Raw genomic sequence first — 23,645 nt, forward strand, 5'->3', positions numbered from 1 at the left:
AATAGTAAACTGTGAAAATGGGGAGGCTTAAAAGATAAGAGTTATTCTACCAAGGTCTGTACAGAATTCTTTTAGTCTCAACTTCTCCTCTGTGAAGATAAGGATATTGCTTTTCCTTCTTGTATAGAGTGAGTGTCTTTACCGTGGGAATTTAGTCTTCTGCTTTTGGGAAACAACTGAAAGGTCAGAATCATCTTTCTTGCACCTGCTTTTTTTCAGTTTAAATAGTTGATGTGCCAGAGTGGTATATTTTTAACTTCTTCAAGCCAAAATAAAACTGTGTTCTGCTTTAAAAAGATACATCCCCGAAAATACCAAGGAAATACTCATTAATAAAATTATGTCAAGTGATAAATAAAAAGTAAAAATATCACTAGACTAATGACCAAGGAATGTTTGTGTACATTTTTAACGCAATAGTTAACCAGGATAAGTTTTGCCAGTGAGTTATTTCAAATTCAAATAAGAGAATTTTTATATTATATGAACCATCTCATGGAGTAGAACTATTAATGTACTAGTTATTTTATTTTAAGAAACATGATGATTTCAGTTGATGAAAAAGACAAAATTATCGTTCAACTATTCATAATTTTTAAAAAATCTTATAAAATAGAAAGAGAATAATTTCTCAACATTATCAGAAATTTCTTATTAGTTCAGAAGTAGAGGTGTTCGTGTTAGGGATAGAAACAAGATAAGGATGCCTACTATTAATATTTTTACTTACCATTATCCTGGAAGTTTCTAGCAACTGCAGTAACATGCATCTAAAATAAAACGTGTAATTATTGGGAAGGAGATGATACTTTCTCCATTATTTTTAGATGATATACGTACATGCCAGAAAACCTGAAAACATCAACTATAAGACTCTTAAAAATTATTTTAACTAGCTGGATATAATTAATACATAATTCACTTTTTTATATACCAGAAATATTAGTTTGGCGACATCATGAAAGAAAAGAAATTATTCACAGTAAATTCAAAACATAAACAAAAAGTACCTGTTAAAAAGATAGAATAATGCTATTTTCCTAACGGGAAATTAAATCCTCTCAACTCTTTCTATAATAACTTATACATGTAAGGGAATCCCAGTCATTTTGATAATTTACTTTTCCTTTAGGGAGAGAAATGACAGTTTGAAAGAATGTTTCTAAATTGATAGAGAAGATAATTAAGAAGAATTGAAAGGTAATCACTTGGGAAAAAAAAAGATTAGGGCAGGACTAGTGGCCATATGTGATATTAAAGTCTGTTACTTACTCAATGCTTTAAGCTACAGCACTCAGTGTTATAATGACACAAGAATCACTGGCAATGAGAGAAAGGTTTAGATTATAAAATTATTATAAAGCTTGTACACTTATTTGAATTGAATAATGCAAAATGCTATCAAAAGTGAAACAGTACAAACACTCCCTCATCCTACTGGTGAGACTGTACATGACAACACATTCCAGGAAAGGAGATTGACACTAAGTATACAACAATAGCTTTAAAAGTGATCATACTCAAAAATTATATTTTTATGAGTCTATGTCAACCAAATAAATAATGCAGCCAGTGATTCACATAAAAGACTTAGAAGCTCCAACAACATATAATTGTGGAGAAAAATGGAAACAATAAAAAATCCCTTAGTAACAGAATGATTAAATACTTTATTGAATATACAAACTTTGGAATATAATGCTCCCATTAAAAACCATTTTTCAAAGAATATTTAATGTCACGGAAAGATTCTTAGGCTACATGACTAAGAGAAAAGAGCAGGAACTATGTCAGTATAACCCTAATTCAGAAAAAAGGAAAGAAATGGATACTTAAAAAGGACCACCAAGACGTTTACGATACCTGTTTCTGAAGAGTATAATAATGAGTGGCAGTTATTTCAGTTTTCAGTACTCTTCTGTATTTTCTAAGTGGTGGGGAAAAAAAATCATGTTCTAAAATCACAATCATTAAAATAAAACATCAAATACCAGGTGTGGTGGCTCACACCTGTAATCCCAGCACTTTCGGAGGCCAAGGCAGGCAGATCACTTGAGGCCAGGAGTTCGAGACCAGCCTGGCCAATATTGCGAGACCCCCATCTTTACTAAAAATACAAAAACTAGCCAGTTGTGGTGGCGCACGCCTGTAATCCCGCTACTCAAGAGGCTGAGACAGGAGAATCACTTGAACTCAGGAGGCGGAGATTGCAGTGAGCCGAGATCACGCCACTGCACTCCAGCCAGGGAGACAGAAGGAGACTGCCTCAAAACAAAAACAAAAACAAAATGAAACAAAACAAAACAAACAAATCTCAAATAATATATGCAACTCTAAAGTTAAGGGGATGCAGAGGCCTTACTTGGAACTTACAAATAAATCGATAGACCAAGCATCTCCTAATGGACCTGAGCTTATATACCTACCAAGTCCCAAATTAAATAACTAAAAATAACTTAAGCTTTAAATCTTTGTCACTAGTTCTCGCTCTCTCTCTCTCTCTCTTTCTCTCTCTCTCTCCTTCTCTCTCCCTGTTTCTCTATTTCTCTCTCTCTCTCTCGCTTTCTCTCTCTCTCTTTTTTTTGTCTTAAGCGAGGGTCTGCTCTGTCACCTAGGCTGGAATTCAGTGGCGATCTCAGCTCACTGCAGCCTTGATCTTCCAGGCTCAAGCAATCCTCCCACCTCAGCCTCCCGAGTAGCTGGGACTACAGGCTAATTTTTGTAGAGATGGGATCTCTCCATGTTACCCAGGCTGGTCTGGAACTCCTTGGCTCAACCAATCCACCTGCATCGGCCTCCCAAAGTACCGGGGTTACAGGTGTCAGCCACTGCACCTGGACCCTAGTTATTTAAGTCCTATTACTGAAAAGTTCTTTCCAAGTGCCATAAACTAATTTGGTATGATGGTACAGTACGGTGTGACATCACATGATACTTATAGTATGACATAGTACTTACAGCATGGTATATCTGGCATGGATTGAAATGGTATGCATTCCATGGGAAAGCCTAATTATAAAGTGGCAGAAATTTTTTATATTGTAAAAGCAATATAGTATTATTATAGAAAGTTAGAGATCATAAGAAAATAATTACATATGTAATATGGCATCACAATAGAATAACATATATTTTAAAATTTCTTTTCATGCTTTATTATATATACAACTTTGATACTGTTAAAATTTTAATGTGTATATAATTTTGTATCCTGCTTTTGTACTTGTTATAATATAATAAGCACTTTCTATGTTGCCACAATCTTTATTTTTTAAATGACTACGTGATTTTTATTAAGTAAATATTTTCTATTTTAATTACTTTTTGTTGGGCAGTCAAGTTGTTTTCTTTCAAATTTTCAATAAAGTCCTTCCAGCCAGTTGCCTAGTAAATAATTTTAATGAAAAGCCCAATTTACATTCTTACCTAATCTGTAGATTTATATACTCACTACAATGGGTTGGTTGATGTTTATATGACCAATATTTGATCAAATGTAAATACTTGTAAAGAGAAATTTATTTAAAAGGAATTAATTTTAAAAACTGTAGTTTACCTTAAAGCTTTTACACTAAAAGACAAGTCTACCATACATACGGTTAGCTGTCTGACAAATGCTTTTTAATGAAAATTATATTAAATTCATACTAACTCTTCTGAAGGTAAACTAAAAAAATACAAAATTAGGAAGACAGAAAACCTTTCATTACTTCTTTTTACCCATCAAATTCTTATCTAAATGCAATAAAGAAATCTTGTAAACCCTACCAAAAATTACAGGTTGCATGTTTTGGTTTGACTTGTATACCCTTAGAATAAAAGGTAGTAAAGAGCCTAAATCATTTTTCTTTGCAGCTTCTCATGCTAATCCTAATTTATCAAGACAAATGCTTTAATCTCTTTACTCTTAAAAAAAAGGTAAAAGCAGATTTATGTAAAAAATAGATTCTGAAGAGAAAAGACAAGTCAAGAAAGCCTCTGTGTTGAATGGAAATGGTGAGAAGGGAAAAAGTAAAAAAAAATAATAATAATAAAAATAAAGAAGAAAGAAAGAAAGAAAGCCCCCGTGGGAATCAGAATTATTGGCCACAGAGAAATTTTCTGTGCACGTGAATCTTTTTGGAAAGAAACCCTCTCCATGTCCCTGTTCCAAGATTCACTGTTACAGTCCTTCTCAAAACTGAGAGGAACACTACAGGTCATTCCAGAACAATCCCAAGGCTCAAGTCCTCTTCAGACATATAACATTTGCTATCAAATACTTGAAACCTCTTTTCCAGAACAATCAATCCTAGTTATATCAACAAATTCTTATTACTGTAGAATTTGAATGCCCTCCCCATTTCCCAAATCATTGTTAATATCGTCTGGATAGTCAAATTCATCTGTTTCTTTCTTGAAGAGGCAGTCCCAGAAATGGGCATATCCCTCCAGGGATAGCTCACTGGTATACAGTTAGGTAGGACTGGCTATTCTCTCCTTTCAGACTCTGTGGGCATATTTAGATTTGATAGTATATTAAGATGTGTTACCTACCCGTCCTGAAATAATACAAAAAGTATGTTGCACTTAATGAAAATATGTAAATGAGAAGTTACAAACTCAAATGAGTTCCAGCAGCCAGGCAGGTAGCAGACATGTGTTGTCATCCAGGAACTCTAATGTGTGGCAAGGATTGCAGTAACCTAGAGAGCACATAGCATCCTTAAAGTCATGCAGGCCTATTTATGTCATTAAACACCATGGCAGGCAAGGGAAACACTGAGTTCACCCATGGTCTGCCAGTTTGCTACCACTGTGCCTCAAGCCAGGCCACAGATTCCTTTTGTGCTGAGCAAATAATACATAGCATGCTCCAAAATAAACTCTTTTGAAAAGGAAGCATTTCACTACAAAATGACCAATTATTTATTTAAAATCTTTCAGAAATAAATTTTCAAATGATCCTAAGCCTTTTGTGACATTTGGATGTTGGTTAACATCTCCTTTCCCAAAGATAGAAAGACTGTTTATTCTAAAGATATTTATTGTTAATATTAATGTTAACATTTATTTAGCTTACTGTGTGGCAGGCACTATGCTAAGTATTTTGTACACATGATCTCTGATAATCCTCAGAAACAGAAGACAAAATTGGCACTGCCGTCAACTAGTGAAGTATATAACTTTTGCTACTGCCCTTTCTCTCCTTGTCCTTTTCTGTGTCTCAGTAATGAGACACTTTTTTTTCACCCATAAGACTAGTTTCCAGGCACCTCCATCCTTAGAAAGAAACTCATTAAAAGTGTGCTGGTTTATTCTTTAACTGCTCATAGAGAGTTAAGCAGAAGCTACTCCAATGGCTTATTTGTAGAGTGCTTTTGTTCCCAGTTGTCTACACCTGGACTTTCTGTTAATGCACCCTCCCCTTGTATTTTAGACAGAGCTCGGATAGAGAGTCCAGCCTTTTCTACTCTCAGGGGCTGTCTAACTGATGGTCAGGAAGAACTCATCCTCCTGCAGGAGAAAGTCAAGAATGGGAAAATGTCTATGGATGAAGCTCTGGAGAAATTTAAACACTGGCAGATGGGAAAAAGTGGCCTGGAAATGATTCAGCAGGTAATATTGGCCCAGTGTTTTCTGGGACATTCCCTCACTTGTGGAGCCCCCTAGTTTGTTAATGTTTAATTTTCATGAGGAATACAGGTAACTGTTCTTTCATTTTTAACTAGCCACTAAGGAAGATACTTCAAGAAATCAAATAATGTTTGAAAATATCCAGATATTATGTTCACCAGCCATTGGTGAAGTCAATCCTCTAACCCAGTATACCAAAGCTAATACCTAATCAGCTTATAATGCCTGTCTTTAGTAGAGTGAGTGTTTTTTGAATCTTGTTGCTGAAATTAAGGTAAAGCATCTTTACACTGAAGGGTGTATTATGTATGCCAGGCTTAAAAGGAAAGGGGAGTGAGACAATGATTAAAATCACACTAAGCAACAGTCCTAAATAAAATGCAATAAGTTTTTGTCTTCTTTCTCCTTAAACATTTATTTTTATATACGTACACATAAACACATTTACATATATATGTTCAAATATTAAGTTAAAATAAGCTCATCTTCTGTAAATATAACTTACCTCCTGAGATGGGATTGGAGGACATGGTTCTGAGATGAGAATGAAAACAAAATATACCACACACACCCCTTGACATTCCTTAGTGAGAGATAACACGGTCATATTCCCATATTCCATCTTTCACTCCAAAAATATTTTAACAATTTTTTTCTTCTTATCACAGAAATCCCATTGCTTCAGAACCCAGTTCTAGATAGCTGTTTGATTAAACACATTTAATAAGCAAATTTAGGCCAAAGTATAAATAATTGATAATAGCTTAATATTGTAACTTTCCCAAGAGATAATTTTTATTTAAAAGACAATGCTTAGGAAAACATTTTTAAACCATAAAAAAGAATCAAAATAGAGAAATTTCAAACAATATAGTAGATGGGCCAGGGGACTTTCCCAGTACATCTGAGATCATGCCTTGTTAGAAACCACCTGTCTCTAAGGGCAGTTATGGTTGTGGGTTGGTGGCTGAACCTCATCCAGATTTTGTGACACTAAGCAAAGGCAGTTATGTTGCCAAATAAATGCTAAAGAATACTGATTGTAGAGTTCTGCAACTCTTCATTGCTCATGATCAGAATTACAACATTGCTTCTCAATCATGTCAATGTCATCACCAATACACATGTGTTTAGGTGCAGACCTACAAATCACTTTCCTAGCAATGTTAGATTTTATAGATTTTGTTGAAGTAAGTCAATTGTATTTCATCCTCCTAAGACCCTTAAATAATAACGTTTTCCATTTAGAGTTATCCAACCTAAATATCATTTTGGAAATTATTTCACTAGTTGTTTCATTAAACCCTGGTTGTTTCTATTTTGTTTGTATATTTAAATTTAATCTTGTTTTAAGAAGAATTTAAGGTGCTTCATACTCACTACTTAGAGACTGATCTGACTCACCTAAAAATAAGGTTATAATGGGATAATGAATATTGTTCATGCTTATTTTGAAAAATTATTTTTTTAAATAAAGGCCAACAGATACTAAGATTACTTTCCATAAGCAACAAAGTTTAACGACTTGGTCTGAATTCTGTCAGAGGAATCAGTCAGTCCTTAACATAAGAAGGGACTGGGCCAAAATCCAAACAACAAAAAGATGAATATTCCTCCTGTTTCCTCAACACACACACGTGCAAACAAATATGCATTCCTATGTACTTTTCAATATTTTTCTTGCAGCTTGGAAAAGTATTTGTTTGTATCCTATGAATATAAATGAAGTTATCAGAGGTAACTGAAGTCATATTATTATTGATGAAGGAATTAATCTAGGAAACTAAGAAAAAAATGGCACAAACATGGAGTTAATAGGGGAAGCTGGTTTCCAGAATAACTAAGAATCATGTAGAATCCCTGGCGTTGAAGATGAAATGGTGGAGAAGGGAAAACCTTGCCCTTCACTCTCCTCACTCCTACTCACAGTCACAGAGTAAGAAGAAGAGTTTGGCACCACTGGTAGGAGAGATCTGTAAGGCAATGGAAACAATTAAATAGGAAAAGTGGTTTCTAGGTTTCCAGGAAAATCCTGAGGAAAGAGTGCTATTCTTAAGTTCTATTCTAAAACAAGATTATTAAATGTTAGCTTGTTTTACATTTTGCTTAAAAAGATAATGTTCAATATTTGGAAATCAAAGAAAGATCACAGATGTGCTAAGAAGAGGAATCCTGTTATGTTCATCTGCTTTCAAGTCTCTGATTTTTAGAATTAGAACACTGGGAAGGAATGTGCCATACAGAGGCTGAGATGGGCTCAGGCAGCAGCAAACCATCACTATGTAGCCCTTCTGCTTTTGGACACCAAATAGCCAATACAGACCCCACAAAAATTGGGTTGGCGAAACAACTTCCCAAAGAATTGCACTCTAGGATCCAATCTTGACTCTACCACTTATAACTATGATTTGGGAAAGTTACTGTACCTCTCTGTACCTCAGTTTCCATATCTACAAAATGGAATGATGACATTTTACATCCACTTCATTAAGCTATGAGAATTAAGTAAGATAACGTGGAAAGTATCAAGATGGCAATTGAGACATCATAAGTAGCAAATTAATATCAAGTAGCAGCATTGGTATTGCTAATAGTAGTTGATGTTTTCATCTTGATCCATAAAAATTTGAAAATCATAACTATGTCCTGGTTGTTTCCACATTAAGGAGAAATTACGACAACTACGAGACTGCATTATTGGGAAAAGGCCAGAAGAAGAAAATGTCTATAGTAAGTAAGATTCGCCTGCTATTCAAAAATAATAGAGTGATTACGTTGAAAATTCAGGGACTGTGGAGATGATTGGGCCTGAGTTCAAATCTAAACCTCAACAATTCCCAGCTGTCTAACCTGGAGAGGGTCTTAATCTCTGGTAGTCAAATTCCTTGTCTGCAAAATATGCATCTATAATTATATATGCATCTGAGGGTGCTTGTGTAAGTTAACACATAAAATACTTATCATATTCTCTGGTTCATAATGAAAGTTCATAATGAACCAGAGAATATGATAAGTATTATATATGTTATAAATATAATAAATGCTTGTTACTCTCTTTCTTTTGATGTCTATGTAAGTTGCAAATAGGACAACTCTGCTCAATTTTTTAATGATCCATTATATAAGAAATCAAGGCCAGGCATGATGGCCCACACCTGTAATCCCAGCACTCTGGGAGGCCGAGGCGGATGGATCACTTGAGGATAGGAGTTCAAGACCAGCCTGCCAAATGGTGAAACCCCATCTCTACTAAAAATATAAAAATTAGCCGGCCATGATGGTGCATGCCTGTAATCCCAGCTACTCGGGATGCTGAGGCAGGAGAACCCCCCCGGAAGGCACAGAGATTGCAGTGAGCCAAGGTCACAGCATTACACACCAGCCTGGGTGACAGAGCAAGACTCCATCTCAAAAAAAAAAAAAAAAAGAAATGAAATGATTAAAGAGACATGCTTTTTAATAAGTTAAAATATTAATACAGTGAATTCTCACAATTGTCAACATGTGTATCATTTTAAAATTTCTAATAATTGAAAGTTGCTTTGGCAGTGGAGGTTAGGGGAGGGGATACTAAGCCAATCAAACATTATTAAGAAGGTAAAACTTTTGCTAAAATAAACAACACATTCCAAAATTAAAAATAAATTACGTTATCACTATCTGACCACTGTTTCCCCAAGACTCTCCCCCTGCACAGATAATTAAAAACTAGCAGCCACTAAAAGAGTGTGAAAGCTTCCATCTCTTCCATTTTCATTAATATTGCATAGCTTTTAGCTAGTCCTTCGTGTTGAAATTCATTTCTCTTCATATTATACAGTTATCTTTTTTTCTAGAGAGAATTCTTAAGCACTTTAAAATGTTTTCTAAAACACAAATATACTTTCTAAAATAATTAAGGTCATAAAGACAGGGCCATCTTACAGACACCTCCATTCTAATATGAGTAACATTAAAATTTTAATGATTTATAAAATTACAAGTTATATAAATAATTTTACCAAGGAGCATTAAAAAGCTAACATTTATTATCACCTATACATTATTGTTTCTTACAATAACTCTATGAGGTGGGCAATATTTCCAATTTATAAATAAGGAAACTGAGGCCCTGAGAAACTGAAAAGTTAAAGGACACATATTAAGTGAGAAGCCATTCTGTTTAATTCAAAATCAATGCTCTTAATTATCAGTGCCTTAATTATGAATCAATTAGTTCTCCTTTCAGCCACACTGGAATAAATAATACTACACAAATCTTTCTATTGCACAGGACACTATTACTAGGCAAATATATGAAGCAAGTGATATTAGGAGGCAGACAGTATGTAGCCAAAGACTATGAATAATTCTAGAGACAAGCAGTACTCCTGAGGTGGGTCTCATTATGGCCCAGGTCTCTGCCAGAGGAATATTTCCTGACTACACTCTGAGCAAAACAAAGAAGTTCTGTTGAACTGAGAAGACAGAGATCTTAGTTCAGGGCAGCTGAAGCTGCTAGAATATGTGTGGTGGGTCTCTGAGAGCAGGTGGCTGTGTAGAGAGGTAGCCTAAGAGGTCCATGGGAAGGATTCCACAAGTCTGTGGCTGAGAGATGAGCTGTACATGTGTAAAGCAAAACAGTCAAAGCATGCAAGACAGCAACTTCTAGGGCATTGAAAGCAAAAGAGAGACACTAGAGGTTGAGCAGAGTTGAGGAAAAGCCAGCCTGGGAGTGTTTAAGTTCTGGCCCTGTCAAATTAGGGAGATCTTAACACCTCCATAAAATACCTGACATTCTGCTGTGACACCCAAAAGATGTAATGAGTAAGAACTATGATTTAGAGTAAGATCTACTCTAGACATGCCCTAACAAAATCTCAAACCAAGCCCCAACAAGATCTATCTGGGAGACAGAGTTTGTAGGCTGACTGAATCTACAAACTCAGGGCCTTAAAAAGAAAACACCTTGGGCTTTCTATCACAAAAAGCCCATGGTGAAAAAGAATAAAATTAAGTCTATACAAGTTCTTGACAGTAATTGAGTTGCCTACTAAAACGAGAACTACCGTCATCAGAAGAATATTCTAGAATCCAGAATATACAACACATTATCTATAATGTCCAGTGTTCAATTAAAAAAAGAAGACATACAAAGATACAGGAAACTGTAATCTTAACGAAGAAAAAGAAACTATAGACGGAACCTGAGATGTTGGATGTTGTTGATCTTAGCAAACAGACTTTAAAGCACCTTAAACACTGAATTAGTGAAAAATGTGGTTTAAAGGAGAGAATAAATAGGGAATCTCAGCAGAAAAAAAAATGAAACTATATAAAAGAACCAAGTAGAAAGTATAGAAAGTAAAAGTACAATAAAATAAATAAAAATTAATCACATTAACTTATTATCAAATTGGAGATGACAAATTAAGAGTTAGTAAACAAAATTAAGACAGACCAATAGAAATTATCCAATTTGATTTTCAGAGAGATAAAAAGACTTTGAAAATGAACAGAGTCCCAGCGACATTTAGGACAATATAATGCATTCTAAAATGCATGTAATTAGAACCCAAAAGGAGAAAAGAGTGAAAAGAGCCAAAACATTTTTTAAAAAATGATGACCAAAAACTTGCCAAATTTAATGCAAACCACTTGCATATTGCTGAAAAAACTTTTAAAAACCAAAATTAGCATAACTGTTAAAAGAAGGACTTCTAAGCAATTTATTTTCAAGCTACTTTAAGCCAAGGTAAAAAGAAATTCTTGAAAGCAGCCAGAGAAAACACACGTTACATATAAAGGAAAAAAAATTCAATAATTTATTATCAGAAACAATGGAGGATTAAAAATACAATAACATCTTTTTTTTTTTTTTTCTCAAGACAGAGTCTCGCTCTGTCGCCCAGGCTGGAGTGCAGTGGCACGATCTCGGCTCACTGCAAGCTCCGCCTCCTGGGATCACGCTGTTCTCCTGCCTCAGCCTCCCGAGTAGCTGGGACTACAGGCACCCGCCACTACGCCCGGCTAATTTTTTCTATTTTTTAGTAGAGACGGGGTTTCACCATGTTAGCCAGGATGGTCTGGATCTCCTGACCTCGTGATCCGCCCGCCTCGGCCTCCCAAAGTGCTGGGATTACAGGCGTGAGCCACTGCGACCAGCCAATAACATCTTTAAAGTCCTAAAAAATTTAGAATTCTAAATCCAGAGGAAATATACCTCAAAAACGTGATAAAATAAAGACATTTAAGATAAATGAAATGAGATAATTCATAGCAAAATTACAGTAGAATAAATGCTTAAAAATATCATACAAGGTGAAGGGATATTAACAAACTCAGATTCTCACTGAGGGAATCTGTGGGAAAAAGAATACTGAAATTATACAAAGCAGGTAGATATAAAATATTATGTTTTCCTTTTTCTCATAAATTACTTCAAAGACAATTGTTTAAAGCAAAAATAATGAAACTTAAGTTAGAAGTTATATAATATGAAGAAGGAAATATGAAAGCAATCATGCAAAGGACAGTGGAGGCAGATAAATAGAATTATATGTTTCCAAAATTGTTACGTGGTAAAGTGTAAAGATTGAGTTACAAAGTAGGAAGAGGAGAGGGTAAAGTAAGCAGTATGATGTGTCAACTATAAGGCATGAAGTACTAAGGGGTATACTACTGTCTCAAAATCTAAGTTAAAGATTCATGTTTTATTTTAAAAATAGAAAGAAATCAGTTAAAAATAGATAAAAAGAACTATACTTAGGAAACCTATAGAGGAAATAAAATAGATTATTAAAAAACTATTTGATTCACCAAAAATAAAGCAGGAAAGTAGAAAAAGAGGAACATAAAAAAATGGAAAAGTGAAGAACCAAGAACAAGATGGTAGTATTTAACTAAGCCATGTCATAATTATATTAAAGGTGACTGAATTAAATGCTTCTTTTAAAAAGCAGACATTTTCAGACTGGAAACAAAAGCAATATCCAACCTTATGCTGTCTAAAAGACATATATTTTAGATATAAAACACAGATAGATAGTTTGAAAGTAAAGTATGGTTAAAGGTTCCTATGACAATAGTAAACATAAGCATAAGAAAGCTGGCATGGCTATATCAATATAAGACAAGATAAATTTCAAAATAGAGAGTATTACAAAAGATAAACAAGGATATTACATACAGATAAAAAGGCAGTTCACTAGAAAGATAGAGCGATTCTAAATATCTGCATTATATAAAATAATTTTATATTATATATATGAATTTTACTAAAACTCCTGAAGCAAAATCTGACAGCACTCAGAGATGTTTTCACTTCTTTCTTACTAATTAATAGAACAAATAGACAAAAATCATTAAAGATACAGAAGACCTAAACAACACTATCAGCTAACTTGACCCAATTGACATTTACACAGATAATTTTTTAAGTCAGAATACATATTTATTAAAGGTATACTTGGAGGTTCACCAAGATGAAACATAGGCTAGATGATCAAAAAAGTTTCAGTAAATTTCTAAAGACTGAAATCTTCAGAGTATATTCTCTAAAAGATTTCAGTCTTTTAGAATCTTATATTCTCTTACCACAACAGAAGTAATTTAGAAATCAATTAAGAATTATACATCTAGAACATCTCCCAATATATTTAGGAATTAAACACAACATTCAAAATAACATGAGGGTCAAATAAGAAATCAAGAAAGTATTTCAACCTGAATAATAATGAAAAAAAATCAAAATTTGTGAAATGCAGGTGAAACAAGTATGTAGTTAACAGTTCTAACTAAAGGGAAATGCATTACTATAAATATTATACTAGAAAATAACAAAAAGCTCTAAGTCAATGATTTAAGTTTTCACTTTATAAAAATAGAAAATGAAAAGCAAACCTTCAAAAAGAGGTAAGAGGAGAGAAATAATTAAGATCAGAAATCAGTAAAAAAGGAAAGAGATAAACAAGAAAATAAAATCAAAAGTAAGTTGTTTGAAAACATAAATAAATTTTATAAGCCCATGGGAAGAATGATCAAGGAAAAAAAAAAGACAACAAGATACCTAAATTAGGAATTAAATTGGGTTACTACAACAGATCCTACAGACATTAAAAACATACTAAGGGCCAGGCACAGTGGCTCTGGCCAGGTATGGTGGCTCACGCCTGTGATCCCAGCACTTTGGGAGGCTGAGGCAGGTGGATCACCTGAGGTCAAGAGTTCAAGACCAGCCTGGCCAACATGGTGAAACCCTGTCTCTTATAAAGATACAAAAAATTAGCGAGGCGTGGTGGCATGCACCTGTAATCCCAGCTATTCTGGAGGCTGAGGCTGGAGAATTGCTTGAACCTAGGAGGTGGAGGTTGCAGTGAGCCAAGATTTCTCCACTGCACTCCAGCCTGGGCAACACAGCAAGACTCCATATCAAAAAAAAAAAAAGATACTAAGAAAATATGTAGTTAACTTTCTGCCAATACATTTAACAACTTAGACCAAAAAGGACAAATTACTTGAAAAACAAAACTTGCCAAAATTGACTCAAAAAATAAAATTCCACACTCCTCTGAGTATACCTCTTTGTACAATTCTCACTTTTAGAACTTTGTTAATATTTTACTTATTCAGTAAATGAGGACAAGGCAGATACAGGAGGCAAAATGGAATATAAGCAAAAAAAATGTATTATGGATAATGAGAGCCAGGTTTTTTATTGTCTGAGAAATCAGTTATAATTAAGGAAAGAAGAAGGGCTAGAATGCATGTTATGGTATTGCACTGGAATTGGAAGTAAAAGTATAACAAATAATTACAGAGAGATAAATATGGAAATATAGTTGTATGTACAAGTATGTATATTTCTTTAACTCTTTCAGCTGAGAGGACCTAGAGGCAGTGACAGCCCAGCATCAAGGAGCACATCTAGTACCCACGTCTTAGTTTATGAAAGCAAATGGCCCAGAAGCATGTGAAAAGATGCTCAATATCATTAACCATTAGCAAAAGGCAAATTCAACTACACTGATATACCAATACATAAAAAGTATAATGAATTACCATTTCAGAAGACTGTTGGTTAGGATGTGGAACTGGATATGCATTGTATGCATTGCTTTTGGGAATATAAAGTGGAGTGATAACTGTGGAGAAGTCAAATATGCACTTACCATATGACCTAGTCATTCCATTCCAGGTTTTTTTCCAAGACAAATAAATGCTTGTGTTCCCACAAAGACTTGTTCACAAGAGTTCGTGGCAGTTTCATTCATAATATCCAAACTGGAAACAATTAAACTGGGTTATTACAACAAATGCAAATGTCCAATGGAAGAATACATGCTTATACTGTGATATATTTATACTATGGAATACTATTTAGCAATAAAAAGGAATACTTACTATTATAACAACAATATAAATGAATGTCACAAACATTACACATACTGAGTGAAAGATAACAGATAAAAAGGATGGATCACACACAAGGGAATCAGACACAAAGGAATACTACATGCTGTAGTATTCCATCTATCTGGAATTCTAGATAAAACTAATCTAGACAAAATTGTAGAAGTAGAAATTGTTAGGGGTGGCAAATATCCAGGTTACCAGCAGCAAATCCATACAGGCCTGCAGCAACCCCAATTCTTGTCTCCTCAGAAGAAAGAATTTGACAGAGTGGCATAAGGCAGCAAAAGAGACTGAGGCAAGTTTCAGAGCAGGAGTGGAAATTTATTAAAAAGCTTTAGAGCAGGAAGGAAAGAAAAGCATATTTGAAAGAGACCCAAGCAGGCACTGTGGAGGTCAAGCTCCCTGTTTAATCTTGATCCTAAGACTTTATATGCTGGCCAACTTCCAGCATCTTGCACCCCTTTCCCTTCATTCTTCCCTAAGGGTGAACTGCCCACATGCACGGTGTCCTCCTTACACTTGGGAAGTGAGCATGCGCAGTGTGTTCAGAAAGTTGTATGCATGCCCACCTAAGGCTTTCTTTTCTTTTCCAGTGGAATGCCCCTGGGAGGTCATACTCCACCATTTTATCTCTTAATGTGCATGCTGGAGCTCACTCACCTAATTACTGAGAATTTATTGGAAGTTGATTACCAATTTCAAGTGTTTTTATCTGATTGGGAAATTGCCTCTGCCTGGCACCTGTGATCAGTTATCACTTTAGTGAGACAACTCTGGACCATCAGCAAATTCCCTCTCCCTGGCACAGGCTGCCAATTATCATTTTTAGAAAGGCAGTGTGATAACTGCTGAACCATCACCTAATGGTCGCCTGACATTCCTGGTGGGTGGTGTGGAGCCCTCTCCCGCCTTGCTCATGCCTAGCTAGCTACCTACCGCAACAAAATCAGATCGGGGGTGCCATGAGTAATGTTTGAGTGAAGATTGACATAAGGGGGAATTAGGGAATATTCTTTGGAGATAAAATGGTCTCTATCCTAATTAAGTTGGTGGGTACATGGCCATATGTATTTCTCAAAAATCATCAATCTCTTTCCTTATATAAAATAATTGAATTGTATGTAATTTTTCCTGAATAAAGTTGATTTTTAAAAAGAATGAAGTAGCTCAAGCTAGGGGAATATCAAGGCAGGGCAGCAAGCTTGTGTTAATGTCAAACATATCTAAAATCATAATACCTTGAGACAAAGGTTGGGAGAGAAAAGGACAAAAGTAATAAAAGGCATGGTTTCACTCACAGTGGCTGGAGGTAGAGAAATTTGGGGTTGATATTTTTAGATCAGATTGTGAGATTTCATAGCAACCTCAAAGACAAGAAGTAGTCCAACAATTAAAAAAATAAGAGAGAGAATTTAAGATAAATATTGAACAAAACTCAGTAGAACATGCTTTTTTTTGTCTTCCAGATAAACTCACCATTGTGCACCATCCAGGTGGTAAGTGCTTGGTATTTATTGAAGGATCTAAGGCTAAAATAAAGTACAGAGTAAATCAGTTTCAATATTAATGTAAACCTAATGTGATTAAGCAAGTCAGTGTAAAAATTCACATAGATTTTATATTTATATGCAAAACAACTTGACATCCAAAATAAACGTGAAGCGACTATAAAATAGAAACACTGAAGGCACCATAACATAATAAAAGGACCGTGAGTTTGGAATTCTTGATTGATCCTGCTGTTCTCAACTTACTAATTGTGACCTGTGGCAAGTCACTTACGCTCTGTGGGCCTCGGTTTTCTTATATGCAAAATGTAGATAAGCATTGTACCATGGGGAATTGCTATAAAGACTGATAATGATATATGTAAATGGAAGCTCGTGCTTGATACTTCGGAGTTACTGATAAAGCAAATGAAATTTGAGAAACATTTGAGAGGGTAACTCATTTCCATGTGATGGGGGGATTGTGTGCTGATGGGAGAGTAAGGAGGAGCTAGAGGTCAGCTAGGGAGCTGTTGAATATTCTAGAAGCAACTCTCCATAGCCTGGACCAAACCACTGACTGTGAGAATGAAGAAGCCATAGAACTGAGCCCTGTGGCTGGGATGAGAAATGGAATGCCAGTGATAAAGGCAAGAGGAGCAGTAGTCTAGGAGAGCAGGGAGTAGAAGGCGCAGGTTTTTGTGGAAAAGTGTGTTTTGTAATTGGCCAATCCTGGTGAATGTGGAAAAGAAAAGGAAGAAGGAGTAATCAAGTGGAGGTTGTTACTCAGAGGTGTTGGAAAGATTGTTTCTAAACTCAAGTGACTCCTGTAGGTCCTCAGTATCCTACCCAAGTCAATCCACATGGGCAGGAGAAATTAACAGCACATGCCAAGGGTGCCTTTTCGGTATCCCCCTTTTATCTTCCTAATAATTTTTCTTTTCACCCATATCTTACCTTTGTAGAAATCATTTTTAAGAAGTACTGAATAAATGAATCGTCAAATTTGTGAATGAATAAAGAGGTAATAACTGAGTTTGTATTTCTAGGTAAGGAAACTGCCCACAATGAAAATATGTTTTATAATGTACACTTCAGCAATAAGGTAGGTTGCATTTATTTTGATTTCTATAAAATGCAAAGAAATAACTTCGTTAAAAAAGAACATGAGAGCCTTCTATCCTGTCTATGCTTTTAGACATTCTAACAGATATGAACAAAATAGGTTAGGTGTGCCTTTGTGTGCAAAATCTATGAGCATTTATTTAAGGAAATTATTTGGAAAAAAAACAAAGAGGGAACTCAAAGGAAAAAGCCACTGAGGCCAAAGTGTGGCTAAATTCAACATGTACAGACCAAAAAAATCTTAGAGGAATTATCAATACATGTGTTTTAACAATAGAAATATGATAAGTCTACTGTGTTTGAATCACAATGTATACAGTCCTTAAACTCTAGGACGTTAGTAGGGAAAGTATAGCCCCAAATATTATTGATTTAAATATGCATTACTTCACATCATAGAGTTAACTGAAAATAAATTGCTAACGAGAAGCTAATGATAACACTAAGCAAAGACAACAGCAATGGAAAACCAAGACCAATCCAAGACAACACTGATAATGTCCTGACTACAATTTTTCTTCATAAAAATAATGTTATTCCAACTATCTGCATATATAATGTAACACACTTGCACTGCTACCAAGAGTCATGTAGCAGCTGGATTTCTTGCTAAAATCCTGAATTAGAGTCTTTGCTAACTTCTTATAATGAACGAATTTTAATTTTCCAAAGTTTAATAACCCTTTAAGTTCCTTGTATATTTCAAATAAGTCATAAGTAATCATAAAAATCATTCACCCTTAAAAACGAATTGAAGCAGTTGCATTTTTTATTCTTCTGTAGCCCACCACCAAGCTGTGTGTATGTGCATATATGTATATATATACACTATATAATATATAGATATATATTACAGACTCATTAGACTCATTCAAATGTAGCAAAAGTGGGTGCATTATGGCCTTAGGGCTCATGAAAATATCAACCAAAGATTCTTCTATAAGAGCTGAAGGATTGCACAAACAGGGCATATATTTTGGAGAGGAGATTTTGAATAAGAGGAAAAGAATACAAATTCCCAATGCTTAAAATGTTCTTCAAAATGGAAAGAAAATTTGAATTCAAGGACTCGGGTGCAGTTGAACTTTACAATGATTCTGTTTCCTTTTAAAATGGAAGATTGTCTTGCCAGTTTTCTCTGCAAAGCTGTTTTTCCATGGCTGTGAAAGGCAACTATAACTTTGTCATATTTCTTTGTTCAACCTTAAAATAGAGACAAATCGAGAAATACTAGCTCTGTATCTTTATTTTTTTTCAGCTTTCTGCTCGACCCCAAGTTGAAAAGGAATTTGGTTTCTGTTGCAAGAAAGATCATTAAAGAAGGTAAAATGTTAGCTGTGTATATTTTTTAGAAAATCTAAAGCAGCCTTGTTAGGGACTTGAAGGTATCATTTGTCTAAAAAACAGAATTCTTTAAATATTTCATTGTCTTCTCCTGAAAGGATTAACATGTATTTTTCAAGCTAAAGGTGATTGCTCTGTAGAAAGATTTATGTACAGGGGTGAGTTAATGCCAATTAATCAATTTAAATTGATGAGCTATTATTCACTAATACACTTCCTATTTTCTCATTTCCAGGTTATTATAATGAAACTCACGAATCTACGGACATTTTGCTTTCAGGGTGAAGCAAGCTTGAATTTGGATTGCCTGCTCTCTTTAAAGCAAATTCATACTATGACAGCAGAAACAAACCTTCAGATTTCAGAATTTGTTATTGGCAAAATTTATTCTCATTATACCTGCTTCATATGGGTATATTACTATTAAAACAGAATACCATAGAGTAATTGCATTATTTGAAAGTTGTCTCATTTTACAATGCACTTCACCAATGAAACAGCTAATTTCCATTTTGAAAATTAAAAGAAAACAGCACAGAGAAGTTAAATGCGGTGTAGCAAAGTTATGGTGTCTGCTTGAGGGCACTAACCTCAACAGATTATTCCTCCTTTCCTTAGAATAACCATGAAAATACAAATTTCCTTAGCACATTTTTGCTTTTTAAGGAGCTGGTTCATTTTCTGAATTTCTCACATTCAGAGTTCCAGTCATTATTGTTACATCATGTTTGCAGAAACCTTGTCTTATTTAGTGTCTATTTGCATATAACCCTGAAAACATTATTATTTGAAAACTTTTCTATATCTCAAATTAATATACATTTTCACAACCTACCTTTGTATTAAGACTTGCAATTTTATCAACCTATTTCTTAGAAACAATTTACTAGCTTAGAGTAGAAAGCAATTTTATCATCATATAATTTTCATGTACAAATGCCACAAATAAATTGAATGTTTAAAGCTATGTCTGAGTTTTTAAAGTAAATTTATAAGAATTAGCCAATAAAATTGCTTCTCGGCCTTTTGGCTAAGATCAAGTGGAGTATTGGCCAATAAATTTTTCTGCTTACCGGTTTAAAGGGGGAAGTCTACCAAAAATTGTTTAAAATAAATAAACTTGATTAATATTACTGTATAGGGCTCATATAAACACAATTTTTTTTCTAGCTTCTAAACAGTGACAAGAATATACATTTAAAGCCATGCTACAAAACACTTATCATGGGTTTCTTATAACTGTTAACATTCTCAAAATAAGCTCAAGTTTTAAAAAATAATACAGTAGCTTGATTAATCCCTAACAAAAAGTGCTTTTGATTATGATATTTGGAAATTCAGTCCACAGTTTTACATCCAACATTTCAAGAACTGACATGTCTTTTTACACACTAAGCCTCCATTTCTGTGGGCTGTCCCATCCAAAGATAAGAAAAAGAAATAAGACATTTCCTTGGAGATTTGGAGCATTTCTAAAAGAGCCATAGCCACTGCCAGAAAGGAAAGGCCTAAATGTAAAATCTTCTGAAGACTTTGAATTGAATTTTCAGAGTTCATGTCTCTTATCTTTTTCATCATCCCTTCTTCAAATTAAATATATTCCCAAGCCATTACTCCTAACTTAAGCCAAGAGCTATCCCCTTCCTTAGGTTATTAATTTACCAGCACTCTGAGTTCTAGAGAAGTTTGAACTGGTATTGAATGTTATCAAAAGAGTTTTATTTTGAATATTAACTTGCTTATTTTCTACCTAGTCATTTTTCTAGGATAACAAAGAGGAAGCATTTAAACTGGTAGATTCTTAAGTGAGATAATTATGCTGCTCTGGACATTTGGCAATATCTGGAGACATTTATTATTTTCATGACTGGGGAAGAGGTGCTCCTGGAATCTAGTATGTATAGACCAGGGATGCTGATGAACATCCTATAATATGCAAGACAAAGAATTATCCAGTCCAAACTGTCAAGAGTTTTGAGACTGGGAAACCTTGATTTACACTATAAAGTAAAATGGGACTCATACTTAAAGCTATGTTGTTAAAATAAAATCAGTTAACTTTATACAGAATTTTCTGAAGGTAGAAACTGCTATGATAGGATAAGTGAATGTCATTATTTTGAAGTGCATATGGCTTAAGTTTAAATGGATCATTAAAAACAGTATTCAAAAAATGGATGTCTAATAACATTTTCATAAATCAACATTAGAAGTATTCTGCCAATGGAACCTCTAATTTTTAGAAAATGAGACTATTCTCAGTATTTTCTAATGAGAATGACCTTGTAATCTGAATCATTATATTCTATTTGTGCACTAAGTATTTGCTCATCTGAGTTCCTTCTTGTTTTCTCTAATGCTCAGGGTGTCTGATTTTAATAACTTGGACTTACCTGAATTTTCGCTTCCTACTGCTTTTCTAAAGGATAAATATTTAGCGGAGAGCTCTGCATCATAAGCCTAATTTAGTGAATCCCAGCTGATTAGCACAGAGCTGATATGAGCCCCTATTCATAGCCCTCTCTGTAGCTATACCTGCCAGCTACACTTTTTGGCCTGCCTTATTTTGTGGAGTTCACCTTTAAAAGTAGGGCAACCACATAAAAGAACGCAAAGGGTAAGATTCTCAATACCTTAGACCTCAAATTTATAAATGATAGTGTATCATTTCCTCAATATTCTCATCTTCACAATGCAGATGATAATGTTCCTTACATAATGTTGTGGGTATTTAGTGACATTATGTATTTAAATGAGCAGTTACTACATTCAAGAGCATGAACTTTGAAGTAAGACCAAACTAGTTTGAATCTTGTCTCAGCTATGCACTAGCTGTGTGAACAAAGAGTTTTTCCATATCCTGAGCCCTATTTTATCATTGGTAAAATGGGAGTAATAATACCAACATTAGCATAAATCGTTTGAGAATTAAAGGTAGGGAGGTCACTTAATTAATTTACCATCCAAGGAGGACACTTTGGATCATAAAAGGGGGTACTGTTAATGATTACAATGAAAAACCAGGCATAAACTGGAACTCCCTCAGGCATAAACAGAGATGTCTCATCACTCTACTGAAATGTGATGTAAGTTCTTAGAACACTTTGGCTCAGTGTAAATGGTCAAGGAAGATAGTTTGCAAAAAATAATCCTCTTTGAAATGTTAGTACTGTGTGACATTTTAGGCTGGCTTTTTTTCTGAGTGGCTCTTATACACAGCCTTACAGCATTTAATTCAAATCTATACCATTACAAAAAAAAAACGATTACAAAATATTGAATGACCACCTGGATCACCAATAAACATCAGAAGCTGTAAGTAGAAAACTCCAGGACTGGTAAGGTACTCTAGCAATATCTCCCAAGTTGTGTTCCAAGGAATTAATGGGCATGGTGGGTGGCAGGTATTGCATTAAAATGGGATTCTGTGATCATGTGGGTTATTAAAGTACTAAGTATTTTATTTCATTATAAATAGCATATTATATGTGTATCAAAGTATTGAAAACTAATCCTGAAATAAAGAAACCCATTAAGTTTGAGAAACACTGGCTTACATTTTACATATATGTAAGTTGGCCTCATTTTCCATTGAGTGAGAAAAGAAAGACTGGCTGAGGGGTGACTGGAGTGATGTGTTGAAATGGAGTGGGTTCAGTGGGAACCTGTGTCATGATCAACTAGTGATGTCTGCCATGGATAACAGTGTGGAGGGTGGGAGGAGTGGTGGCATGCATGACATTTATTTGGCATTCAAGATTTGCACCTGGTTAACATAAAGTGAAAGATTAAGTTCTGAATTTTGCAAATATTAAAGTTAGGTTCTCTCAGAATAAAATTAAGCTGATAGGTATCTTTTATCTTCACACAAATGAATTAGTAAACATGTTCCTAGATAAAACACTATAATTTCTGCTATATGATCCTTTTTATTATGTCTTCAAGTCAATGTCAAGCTTGGTTCCACTCAGACTTGGTGTGAGACCATTAAGAAATGCTCTATATTGAAATGTAGAACACAATGTTCTTCAGTGTTCATCAAACACTGAAGCAATTTCCCACTCCATGGAATCTGGTGTCATAGTTGCTTTGTTCAGATTGCCTTTTTGCCCTGTATAGCAATAGGTGACCCTCAGAGAGAGGTATTCTCCATCGTCAAATCAACCAACAATTTCTGAAAGATTGTCTCTTTCATTTCTTAAGATGGAGACGGACATGTCATATGAAGTGATAAAGGTGCCTCAGTTTTGCCCCTAATGTTTTCTCTTGTCTTCATTCAAGCAAAAGAAAGACAAGGGATTCAGGGAAGTGTGAACTGATGTCTTGGCATTCAGCCTGGCACTAAAATGAAAGCATCTGCTAAGGACCCCTGAGCTCTCTTGCAAGACATTGGCATTTGTCACAGTGTAAAATGAGGTGTTCAGTAATTCAAACATGGCAAGTCATTCCCCGTACCTCCCAGGTCTTCTGCATCAGCTGACTAGGGGAATCCTGGCAAATGACCTGCCATTAACAGTGACATGGAAAGGCATAAGAAACTTACTTATGATCTCCATTTGTGCTCCTCCCTCTAGCTTCTATAAACTGTGTTACTTTCACAGAGATATTTGTACACCTTCACATTTGAATATTGATCATGAGTGATCTCTTTGTATTTAACATAAAGAACCATGCCAAAAA

The 23,645-nt window shown here is 34.7% G+C and overlaps 1 protein-coding gene across 2 annotated transcripts in view; it reads left to right on the forward strand.

Moving 5' to 3' along the window:
- BANK1 (B cell scaffold protein with ankyrin repeats 1) overlaps nt 1-22,478 on the forward strand; it is a 289,852-nt gene extending 267,374 nt beyond the window's left edge. Inside the window, exons 12-17 of one of the 2 annotated variants that reach the window (XM_019024929.4) lie at nt 5,420-5,598; nt 8,283-8,346; nt 16,476-16,505; nt 17,546-17,601; nt 18,880-18,944; nt 19,201-22,478. In XM_019024929.4, coding sequence (XP_018880474.4) covers nt 5,420-5,598; nt 8,283-8,346; nt 16,476-16,505; nt 17,546-17,601; nt 18,880-18,939 — 389 coding nt within the window. In that variant the 3' untranslated portion in view covers nt 18,940-18,944; nt 19,201-22,478. The remainder of the gene's footprint in view (nt 1-5,419; nt 5,599-8,282; nt 8,347-16,475; nt 16,506-17,545; nt 17,602-18,879; nt 18,945-19,200) is intronic. The other variant, XM_063705448.1, reaches the window with a different exon arrangement.
- The last annotated feature ends 1,167 nt before the right edge of the window (nt 22,479-23,645 follow it).

The sequence above is a fragment of the Gorilla gorilla genome, chromosome 3 (genome assembly GCF_029281585.2).
Source record: "Gorilla gorilla gorilla isolate KB3781 chromosome 3, NHGRI_mGorGor1-v2.1_pri, whole genome shotgun sequence".
In the NCBI taxonomy this organism is placed as follows: domain Eukaryota; kingdom Metazoa; phylum Chordata; class Mammalia; order Primates; family Hominidae; genus Gorilla; species Gorilla gorilla.